This window comes from Phyllostomus discolor, chromosome 6 (genome assembly GCF_004126475.2).
Source record: "Phyllostomus discolor isolate MPI-MPIP mPhyDis1 chromosome 6, mPhyDis1.pri.v3, whole genome shotgun sequence".
Classification (NCBI taxonomy): domain Eukaryota; kingdom Metazoa; phylum Chordata; class Mammalia; order Chiroptera; family Phyllostomidae; genus Phyllostomus; species Phyllostomus discolor.
Window position 1 is genome coordinate 14,836,243 of NC_040908.2, and position 12,282 is coordinate 14,848,524.

The following is a 12,282-nucleotide window of genomic DNA, read 5'->3' on the forward strand; positions in this document are numbered from 1 at the left end:
GCCGCTAGGCGGAAGTCGACGTGCGGAACGGGGTTGGGCGGCACAGACTCCACATCCGGGAAAGGAGAGGAGAGCGGAAGTGGCGTTGGTCTGGCCGGAGCCCTTGGGTGGATTTGTTAGGCGTGGAGAGGGAGTGATGTCTTCCAGAGTCGGTGCAGTACCCGCCGTGAGTTTCTCGGTTTGACCGTTATGCTTCGGAGGTAGCGCTGTCGAGCCTGCAACACGCGGTCCTCGCTTTTGTTCTAAGCTCACAATTGGTTTTATCAGAGCCCTTCGTAGGCCCCACCCTTCTAGGTCAGATCTACCTGTCCCCCTCTTTCCCCTCACTTTTCGCTGCCTGTTCCTCACCTCCTTGGACTCAGTTCATCGCCAGATTGTCATTAGCTTCTATTCCTTTTATATATGCAGTGTTCCCATATTCGTTGTCCTCTCTTTTCTCCTCGCTTTAGAATCCCTATCCAGACAGGGCGTTAAGAATGGGGGAGATGAAGGCTCTGGTGTTGTCACCTACTGTCACTCTGTAGGAAGATAGGGCCAAATACTTTTCCTTAAAAAGTCCTGCCTTCTTCCGTTTGAGTTAGTTGCCCGGGGAGAGCTTCATTTCTTCTGGGCACAGGGGGATTGTCGTTTTATGCTCAAGGTTCAGAGGTCTGTAGCATTCACATATGTGCTTGTGTTTGCCAGACCCCGGGGCCCACGTCCTTTAAGCAGCAGAGGAGCACGAGGATCGTGGGAGCTAAGAAGTAAGTGAGGTTTTCTGAGGTCCGTTTATAACTGTCGCCAGGGCTGTCCATTCGAAGTATCTGTGATGATGAAAATTTTCTGTATCCGCACTGTCCAGTACTGTTGCTTCTAGCCACGTATGGCTTTTGACCACTTTAAATGTGGCTAGTATCAGAAATTGAGTTTCAAATTGTACTTAATTTTAATTTACTTAAATGTCAGTAGCCACCTGTAGCTAACCTCTACCTTATTGGGCAGTGTGGGTCTAAACCTAGAGAAAAACTTAGCTTGTAAAAAAAAAAAAAGAGAGAGAGAGAAAAAAAAGTATGAATGATAATAAGAATGGAACATATGGCTCGGTGTAGCCTTGAATTTATGTACTCATGGATACATTGAGGAACATGGGAGGGACTAATAAAAACGACCATAAGAAATCCTTGTATTTTCAAACTACTTGGCTTCCAGTTGTGTATTATTTTGTATATTGAATGTGTTAAGCTTTCCCATGCTTGTTAAGACAAAAAGGTGGTTGTTAACTAGATACTCATTGGAAGGGGTTAATTCATTCAGATAACATTTATTAAATATCTGCTATGTTCCAGCTGTGTAGTGGGTTAGATATACAGACATGAAAAAACACAGAACCAACAGTCTCAATGGGGAGATAGACAAGTAGATTAACACAGTACAATATAATTCAATATTTTTCAACAGGAATTTAATATAGCCTTTGGGGAAAGGGAGTGATAGCTTAGAAGGGAAGGTTTGACAGAGCAAGTCAGACTTGAAAGTTAGGGAAGGGAGATTTTTTTCAAAAGCGAGAACAAGAGATAAACAAATAAAAATAATTTAATGAGCTAGCAAGTGAGTAATTGTTAAAAAATATAAAGGTTAATGGGCCCTCATTTACTAATCGAAATCAGAATCCTTGGGGTTGGGACATTGACATTCTTATTTTTAACCGGCTCCCTAGGAGATTGTGAAATCGGAGAACCATTGGTGAGACTAGAAGTGAGTGGAGGATGAAACCATGGAGAAGAGTATCAGCATTTAAGGATTAGGTAGAATAAAAGGCTGCAAATGATACTGAGATTACCTAAAATACTTTGTTAATGAAATCTAAATATTTATAGCTAGAGAGTGAACTAGGAGTTCTTAAAGATTCTTGCTATATCAGAACTCAATTGAAAATAAGGTTAAACTTTTCGTCTTTGTGATCAGAAGCAGAGATTGAAAAGTAGTGGCTCAGACAACAAGTTATCAAGTCGCTGATTATTGTGGTCATTGTTCGAACCAAAAGCTTTTTTTCTGTCATATTTATGGAAAGAGAAATTTGAGATGAATCTGGTTTTTAACAAATAATGAAATGCCCTGACTTAATAGATAGGTAGTATAAGTATAAAATACTTCAGAACTGTTTTGTTGAGTCCTTTAAAAATAAAGGACACCTGGAGGGGTTTCCTAACCATGTTGACTTAATACCCAAAATGTTAATCACGCTGATCATATAAACAATTGTTTTTTTTTTACTATGCTCACGCATATTCATGAAAGGGGTATAGCTATATCTGAGTCCTACACTGACAGTAAAGAAATTTCTGTAAGGACAGTTTCCTAGGAGGAATCACATGAGACTTGACTCTTAATGGCCTGTGGACACTATGAAGTTGTTGCAGTAAAGATTTTTCCTGCTGTTTGGGGTGGTAGGTTTTGGCCCTAGAGGATGGCCAATTCCCATCTAAAATATTTCTTAACACTTTTATTGAGATATAAGCAAAGCACAATAGACTGTATTCATTTAAAGTTTACAACATTATTAGCTTTGACATATGTAAGTACCTGTGAAATTGTCAACACAGTCAAGATAATATTTCAGCCTCTTCTGAAAGCTTTTTCATGTCCGTTTGCATCCCATTCTTCCTCCTACTGTCCCAGAGACCACTAACCTGTTTTCTTTCACTGTACAGTGGTTTGCACATTCTAGGATTTTATGTAAAGGAAATTATACACTATGTTGTCTTTTTGCTTGATTTCTTTCAGTTAGAATAATGATTTTGAATGAAAATAGATTTTTTACTGAATAAAATTTCATTATGTATATGTCATAATTGGTTTAGCCATCTACCTTGATGAATATTTGGGTTATTTTCAAATTTGGGGGGCCCTGGCTGGTGTAGCTCAGTGGATTGAGCATGGGCTGTGAACCAAAGGGTCCCCACTTCGATTCCCAGTCAGGGCCCATGCCTGGGTTGTGGTCTGGGTCCTCAGTGGGGGCCACATGAGAGGCAACCACACATTGATGTTTCTCTCCCTCTCTTCCTTCTCTTCTCTCTAAACAAATAAATTAAATCCTTTTTAAAAAATTGGAGGTATTACAATAAAGCTGCTACGGACATTCATGTACAAGTCTCTGTGTGGAAAAATATCCAAGATGGTATTTAGCATTTAAGATGGTTGAGTCATATGTCAGGAATGTGTTTACCTTTATAAGATTGCATGTTTTCTAAAATGGTGGTATCTTATGTTCCTATCAGCAGTGTTTAAGAGTAAGTCTTAGCCCTGGCTGGCGTAGCTCAGTGGATTGAGCGCGGGCTGGGAACCAAAGTGTCCCAGGTTCGATTCCCAGCCAGGGAACATTCCTGGGTTGCAGGCCATAACCCCCAGCAAGCGTACACTGATGTTTCTCTCTCTCTCTCTCTCTCTCTCTCTATCTCCATCTCCCTCCCTTCCCTCTCTAAAAAATAAATAAATAAATAAATAAAATCTTAAAAAAAAAAAAAGAGTAAGTCTTTAATTTAAAGGGTGTATAGTGGTGTTTCATTATGTTTTTCTAAAATAATTTATTTTTCTGTTTATTTTTAGTTTTAGGTATACACTGTAGTGCTTAGACATTTATGTAATTTATGAAGTCATCACCCTGACAAACCTAGTGCCCATCTGACACCATACCTAGTATTACAATATTATTGACTATATTCCCTATGCTGTACTTTACATTCCTATGGCTTTTTTTAACTACAGTTCTTAATCTTTTCTCTTTTTTCATCCATCTCCCCATGCCCCTCCCATCCGGCAACCATCAAAATATTCTCTGTATCTGTTAGTTTGTTTATTTTGTTTTTCAGATTTCACATATAAATGAAATCATATAGTATTTGTCTTTCTCTGACTTACAGCACGTAGCATACCTTCTAGGTCCATTCATGTTCTTGCGGATGGCAAGATTTCTTTCTTTTTTAAAATTGGTTGTAGAGTGAGGGAGAGTAAGGGAGAGAGGCAGGAGAAAGAGATAGAGGGGGTGGGGGGTTGTTGTTTGACTTATTTATACATTACTTGGTTGATTCTTGTATGTGCCCTGACTGGGGTTGGGGATTGAATGCTCAGCCTTGGTGTATCAAGACGATGCTCTGAACAATTGAGCTTTCTGGCCAGGGCTGAATTGTAGCATTAAAAAAAATACATGTGTGTATGTGTGTGTGTGTATTCTGAATACAATTCCGTAGTCTAATACATGTCTCTTTTTAAATTTTTTTAATCCTCACCTGAGGATATGTTTATTGATGTTTTAGAAAGGAAGGAGGAGAAAGAGAGAGAAAGAAAGAAAAAAATCCATGCAGAGAGAAACTGACTGGTTGCTCCCCCATAGGCCCCCTACTGGGAATCAAATCCGAAACCTTTTGGCGTACAGGATGATGCTCCAACCAACTGAACCGCCTTGCCAGAGCTGATACATGTTTCTTGAATACTTCCTTCCAGTTCATAATTTGCATTTCATTTGCTTAATTGTGTCTTTTGAAGAGCAAAGATTTTAAATTTATCATTAAAAATGATAACATTATTTTTTTCTTTTTTCATTTCATGCTTTTTGTATTCTATTTTTTAAAAAGTTTTATTTATTTAGAGAGAGAGGAAAGAAGGGAGGAAGACAGGGAAACTTTGATGTGCAAGAGGTACATTGATTAGTTGCCTTTCACATTGCCCCCAACCAGGGACCTGGCCCGCAACCCAGGAATGTGCCCTGACTGGAAATCGAACTGGTGACCTTTTGGTTCACAGGCTGACACTTGATTCACTGAGGCAAACCAGCCAGGGTTTTCTTTTTCTCTTTGTTTTCTTTTGTATTTTATTTAAGAAAACTTTCCCATCCCTAAGTGATTTTCTGCTATATTTCCCTTTCGAAGTGTTATAGCTTTTACATTTAGGTCTGTGACTCGTTTAGAATTAATTTTTTTTAATCCTTACCCGAGGATAAAGTTAAGTTTTATGTGTTTGTGTCTTAAAGGTCAATGTTCATTTCTTTCCATTTGTATATCCAATTGTTGAAAAGACTTTCTTTTCCCTATTCAGTTAATTTTGACCTTTGTCAAAAATCAGTTGAACATATATGTGGGTGTGGGTGTGTTTCTGAACTCTCCTCATCTGTCTTTTTGCCAGTACTAAAGTATCTTGATCCTGTAGCATTAGAATTAATCTTAAAATTAAGTAGGGTAAGTCATCTAAATTTATTCTTTGCAAAATTATTTTGGCTATTTTAGATTCTTTGCATTTTTATATGAATTGTAGAATCAGTCAACATCTAAAAAAATGCTGTAGTATTGATTGGTGTTATTTGGAACGTATAGGTCAATTTGAGAACTGCCATTTTTAACAATATTGAGTTTTCTGGTATATAAGAATGCTGTATTTTTTTCACTTATTTAGATCTTCGATTTCTCTCACCAGTATGATATCTCTTTTTTGATCAGTTTACCTACAGGGTTGTCAATTTTGTTGTCTTTTCAGAGAACCAGATTTTCTCTATTGCCTACTTTATGATTGATGAATTTCTCCTCTTTATTATGTTTTTCCTTCTATTTACTTTGCTCTTCTTTTGAAGGTTTCTTAAGAGGAAATCTTAAGTCACTGGTTTTCTAATATAAGCATTTAGATCATTTTCTAACATATTGTTTCCTTCTAAGTACTGCTTTAATTGCACCCCACAAATTTTGATATGTGCATTTTTGTGTTAATCACTTGAAAATATTTACAGATTTTCCTAGTGATTTTATTTGTGACCCATGAATAATTGAGAAAGAAGTAGACTGTTTAATTTCCAGATTCTTCTTCTTCTTCTTCTTCTTTTAACTTTAGATATCTTACTATTCTTGATTTCTAACTGAATTCTGGTGTGGTCAGAGAATACATGTGTAATTTTAACTTTTTTAAGTTTGAAGTTTATGGCCAGCGTATGACCTGTTTGGTAAATGCACTTGTCATGAATGTATGTCGTGTGATTGTTGGAAATAGTGTCCATAAATCTTGTCATGAATGTATGTCCTGTGATTATTGGAAATAGTGTCCATAAATGTTAACGTGAACAAGGTGGCTGTTAGTGCCATTCAGACCTCCTATGTCTTCCCTGAATTTTTGTGTAGTTCTGTCAGTCGCTGAGAGGAGGAGGTCTTAACATTTTCTGCTAGGAGTAAAGAATTGTCTGTTTTTCCTCTCAATTCTGTCAGTTTTGCTTTGTGTACTTTGAGCCTTTGTTATAGACACATACAATGGGTAATTATGTCTCCCTGATGATTTGTTACTTTTATCATTTTGAAGTGTCCTTTTTTTATCTCAGGAATATTGTTTGTTTTGAAGTCTGTTTTATCTGAAATTAAAATAGTCATTTCAGCCTTTTTGTGTTTGCTGATTGCATGGTATAATTTTTCATCCATTTACTTCCAATATATATATATATTTATATTTAAAATGTGTACCTTGTAAGCATCATATTCTAGGGTATTGCTTTTTGATTCACCCCGTCAGTCTGATTTTTAACTGGAGCGTTTAGACTATAAGCATTTAAATTATGGTTGAATATGGGTCTCCCATTTTATTATCTGTTCTTTGTACCCTGCTTTTTGTTCCTCTATACCTTCTTTTTTGAATATTTAGTGTCCCATTTTTTAAACATGTTTTATTGATTAGGCTGTTACAGTTGTCCCATTTCCCTCCCTTTATTCCCCTCCACACCCCCTCCCACCCACATTCCCCCCCTTTAGTTCATGTCCATGGGTTGTACATACAAATTCTTCAGCTTCTACATTTCCTATAGTATTCTTAACCTCCCCCTGTCTATTTTCTACCTACCATTTATGCTATTTATTCTCTGTGCCTCTTCCCACTCTCTCCTCCCACTCCCCTGTTGATAACCCTCCATGTGATTTCCATTTCTGTGGTTCTCTTCCTGTTCTACTTGTTTGCTTAGTTTGCTTTTGTTTTTGTTTTAGGTGTGGTTGTTAATAATTGTGTTTGCTGTCATTTTACTGTTCATACTTTTTATTTTCTTTTTCTTAGAGAAGTCCCTTTAACATTTCATATAATAAAGGCTTGGTGATGATGAACTCCTTCATCTTGACCTTATCTGAGAAGCACTTTATCTGCCCTTCCATTCTAAATGATAGCTTTGCTGGATATAGCAATCTTGGATGTAGGTCCTTGCCTTTCATGGCTTGGAATATTTCTTTCCAGACCCCTCTTGCCTGTTAGGTCTCTCTTGAGAAATCAGTTGACAGTCTGATGGGAACTCCTTTGTAGGTTATTGTCTCCTTATCTCTTGCTGTTTCTAGGATTCTCTCCTTCGTTTTTACCTTGGCTAATGTAATTATGATGTGCCTTGATGTGATCCTCCTTGGGTCCAACTTCTTTGAGACTCTCTGAGCTTCTTGGACTTCCTGGAAGTCTATTTCCTTTGCCAGATTGGGGAAGTTCTCCTTCATTATTTATTCAAATAAGTTTTCAATTTGTTGCTCTCTGTCTTCCCCTTCTGGTACCCCTATAATTCGAATGTTGGAACGTTTTAAGGTGTCTTGGAGTTTCCTAAGCCTCTCATTTTTTTTTTTTTGAATTCTTGTTTCTTCATTCTGTTCTGGTTGAATGTTTCTTCCTTCTGGTCCACACTGTTGATTAGAGTTCCAGTTTCCTTTCCATCACTATTGGTTTCTTGTACATTTTCCTTTATTTCACTTAGCATTGCCTTCGTTTTTTCATCTAATTTGTGACCAAATTAAACCAATCCTGTGAGCATCCTGATTACTAGTGTTTTGAACTGTGCATCTGATAGGTTGGCTATCTCTTTGTTGCTTAGCTGTGTTTTTTCTGGAGCTTTGATCTGTTCTTTCATTTGGGCCTTTTTTTTTTTTTGTCTTGGAGTGCCTGTTATGTATAAGGGGTGGAGCGTTAGGTGTTCACCAGTGCGGTCAGTCTACGTGGCAGCATTGTGACATAATGGGGGAGGGGTCCGAGCGGGAACACTGGCCCTTGCTCTGCTCTCTGCTGGGTATCAGTCACTTCCGCGGCTACCCACGATCAAATCGGTCCCCTCTGGTGCTGATTCCCAGGTAGGTAGGCTTGTGCACGTTCTAGGGCCCTGTGGGTCTCTCCAGGGAACTCTCTTGTGGGGCTGGGAGCTTCTCCCACTGCAGCCTCAACCCCCACCCGTGTTTTTAGTCTGTGGTTTGAGGCTTTATTTCCCGGCAGTGGAACCCTGGGTTGCGAGGCCTGTGTCCCTCCCCAGTTGTTTCTCCTGGTTTATCCGCATGTGAATGTGGGACTGCCTGCTCAACCAGTCGCCATCTTGCCGGGTCCGCCAGCTGCTGCCTTGCCGGCCAGCGGCAGCCTTGCGCCTTCGGCTCCACGATCCACCGCTTCACTGGGTCCTCCAGCCGCCATTTTGCCGTGAGTCCTCTCCACCCGACCGCCTGTCCCCGCCGCTCCTACGGGTCTGGATGATTGTGTCTATTTTAATTCCTTGGTTGTCAGACTTCAGTACAGTTCAGTTTTCTGTCATTTCTGTTTGTTTTTTGTTTTTAAATTCTTGTCCTCCTTTTGGTTGTGCGAGGAGGCACAGTGTGTCTAAGTATGCTTCCATTTTGGCCAAAAGTCCTAGTGTCCCATTTCATTTTATCTGTTTGGTTTTTGTCGGTAGCGGTTGCTTTAGGAATTACAATGTACATACCTATCCTTCCACACTCCACTTAGAGTTAACATCCTATTACTTTGCTTAAATATAGAAACCTCACAACCATATAGATTCCTTTAACCATTAAGTTAGAGCTGTCATATGTATTATATTTATATATGAGGTCTATCCAGAAGGTATCCAGCCGTGTAATATGAAACATAGAGATATTATTGAAGAAGATACAAGATACAAGAAACATTGTACATAGGATAATGACGCCTTAGTCCCTTTCAAAGTAGGCACCTGGGAACCTCACACAGTTCTCCCAGTGTCATCAGCTGCCCTGTCATAGTTTCCTAAATCTCATTGATGGTCTGAAATCTCTTCCCTTTCAAAGGTGATTTTAGTTTTGGGAAAAGCTAGAAGCCTCAGAGAGCCACATCTGGCCTGTAGGGGGCTGAGTCACCTGGATGATTTGATGTTTTGCCAAAAAACTGCACAAGATGTGATGCATGAGCAGGCATGTTATCGTGATGAAGCTGCCAATCACCAGTTGCCCGTAGCTGTGGCCTTCTGAGTCATCTGAATAGTTTCTAAGAAGGAATGTTTAAGCTTAACACAAAATTTGATGCAGATTTGTTGCTCTATTCACTCAGTCATTTTGAATGCCCCGGCCACATGGTACACATGCCCACTAAATGGCATCTACCGCCCCCACTTGCTAGTACAGTGAGGTCATGGTTCACGCATTTGCATTCCAGTCCACTCTCCTTGGCTGCCAGGTTACATCGATGTAACACAAACCACTCTTGTTATATTAACAATGGCTGGACTGTTTCTGGACAGTCCTCATTGTATATTGAGAACCTAAACGGGCGATGTTAAAATTCTGCTTTAAAGAGTGTATGTGTGTATGTGTGTAACCCAATGCCATTTCTGTTCCTCTCTGTTCTCAAACTCTCTGGTATCATTTTCCTTTAGCTGGAATACTTTTCTTTAGCATTTCTCATAAAGCAGCCCTGTTGACAAATTTTCTTAGTTTTTCTGTACTTGCTGAAATATTTCAAAGGATATTTTCATAGCATCTTTTCTGTCAGGATTTAAAAGGTGGTATTGCACTGTCTCTGGTCCTCCATGGTTTCTGTTGAGAAATCTATGATAATTTGAATTGTTGCCTCCATATAATATGTAATTTTTTCTAGTTGCTTTCTAGATTTTCTTTTAATCTTTGGTTTTGAACAGTTTCATTAAGATGTGTCTAAGTGTGTTTTTGTTTATTTTTCTTTTTCATATACTAGATTACCAGTTTATTACAAAAGACTATAACTCGGGCATAGCCAGGTGGAAGAGATGCATAAGGCAAGGTATGTGGGAAGGGGATGCAGAGCTACCACGCTCTCTCAGTGTTCCGCCCTCTCCAAATCTCCAGGTATTCACCAAGCTGGAAGCTCTAGGTGTGTTTTCTCTGATTTATCCTTTTAAGTGTTTATTGAGCTCCTTCAATCTAAACTCATTGCATTTGGGAGATTTCCCATCATTGTTTTATTCACATGTGTTTTTCTGTTTCAGTCTCTGTTTCTTCTTTTTCTAGGATTACAACTACACTTAAGTTAGGCCTTTAGATATTGACCCACAGATTTTGGGGTTTATTTGGCTGTTTTTCAGTCTTTTTTCATTCATTTAGATAATTTCTATTGATCTTTCATTAGGTTCACAGGCTCTTCCTTCTGTCATCTCTGTTCTGTTATTGAGCCTGTCTAGTGAGTTGTCATGTGATTCTTTTTTATAGTTCCTAATTTTTTTTTAAAGATTTTATTTATTTATTTTTAGGGAGGGAAGGAAGGGAGAGAGAGGGAGAGGGAGAGGGAGAGGGAGAGAGAGAGAGAGAGAGAGAGAGAGAGAGAGAGAGAGAGAGAGAGAGAGAGAGAGAGGGGGGGGGGGGGGGGGGGAGAAACATCAATGTGCAGTTGCTGGGGGTTATGGCCTGCAACCCAGGAATGTACCCTGGCTGGGAATCGAACTGGGACACTTTGGTTCCCAGCTTGCGCTCAATCCACTGAGCTATGCCAGCCAGGGCCTATAGTTCCTAATTTTTGCTGAAAATTCCTACCTTTCCCTTCATTTCAAGTGTGTTTTCCTTTATTTCATGGAGCATAGTTATAATAACTGCTTTAAAGTCTGTGATAGTTCCAATGTCTAGATTATTTTGGGGTTGACATCTCTTAATCATCTGTTTCTTTGAGAATTGCTCAAATTTTCCTGGTTCTTTGTGTATTGCATAATTTTTGCATTTATTACCAATATTGTGATTGTTATATATATAGATCCTGAGTCTTTTAAGATTTCTGGGAAGTGTTAACATTTTTATTTTAGCAGGTAACCTGTTTAGGTTCAGACTGTAAATTCTGTTTTGCCTTCAGGGGGCATTGGTTCAATGTCAGTTTGAGTCTTTGCTATGGTGGTTTAGGCCTATTTTGTATACAAATAGCTCACAGGTTAGTCTGAGACTTTTGGGGGGTGTTTCAAATATTGTTTTACTCCTAAAGCTTTTGCTGCATTAGTTTGGGTTTTCACACACCAGTAGCTCAGGTGTTAGCCTAAGACTTGTGCATTTGTTCAAATCTTACTTCACTTTTCAAAGCCTTTGCTCTAGCTGGTTTGGATATGCCCTGCACATACATAGTTCAAGCTAAGCTGTGACTTGTGTGGATTCAGACACAAGATTATAGGATCTCTTTTTTGCCTATCTCTTCTTCACTTTTCCCCTGTAGTCTCTAGGGGTCTCTTCCTGGTTTCTATGGCCAGAAAGGTGTAGATTCTATTGGAATTTAGACCCCCTACGCTGCTTTGCAAATGGAGTCCACCCTTGTTGCGAGGCCACGTGTGAGGGGGGAAAAACTGGGAAACATATCCTTATGTTGGCCACTTTTCCCAGTTTTTTTTTTTTAAGATCTTAAAAGCAGGCTTATGGTTGTGAGCACATGAAACACAATTTATTCTTATATTGTTACTTATTATTGTGTTATTTTCCATATGAACAAATGTAAACCTACTTTTGCCTATCTCTGTATATATGAATTCTTATAATATAGCTAGTGCTATTTAAATATGTATTTGTTTTTAATTTACTGAATTAACATTGTACTGTAAATCTTACTGTTTCCTTTTTCATTCAATAGTATCCTTTTTAGTTATGTTCATGTCTCTGTGTAGAAATGGTTTATTGCTTCTAACAACTACCTACTGATCCATAGTAGGTATCCATCACATTTTACTTACATAGTTTCCTAAGAATAGTCACCTGAATTTCTTCAAACTCCCTGCTCCTAAAATTTTTTTTGTGTAATTCTTATCAGCTTTACCTCTTAATGTTATCCTGAATCTGTCTGCCTAACTTTACTACAAAGTCTTAGTTCAAACCCTTGTCATCTCTTATCCATATACTTGCTACAAACTGCTGACACTTCTTCCTTCATTCACTTTTGCTCCATGTATCATCTTCCATACGGCCTCCAGCATGACCTTTCTAGACCATAAATGTACAGTGGCCTCACACTTTAACAACTGTTGCTCTACCACATCCTGAGCCACCTAGAAGATACTTTGTAGTTACTCAGTAATGTTTG

The 12,282-nt window shown here is 38.8% G+C and overlaps 1 protein-coding gene across 3 annotated transcripts in view; it reads left to right on the top strand.

Annotated features, from left to right (window-relative positions):
- Positions 1–43: 43 nt before the first annotated feature.
- The window catches only part of ZNF512 (zinc finger protein 512), a 26,209-nt gene continuing 13,970 nt past the window's right edge, over positions 44–12,282 (top strand). For 2 of the 3 annotated variants that reach the window (XM_028515533.2, XM_036027785.1), the window contains exons 1-2: positions 44–166; positions 685–743. In XM_028515533.2, coding sequence (XP_028371334.1) covers positions 137–166; positions 685–743 — 89 coding nt within the window. In that variant the 5' untranslated portion in view covers positions 44–136. Of the gene's footprint in view, positions 167–684; positions 744–9,954; positions 10,021–12,282 lie in introns of all 3 variants that reach the window. The other variant, XM_028515535.1, reaches the window with a different exon arrangement.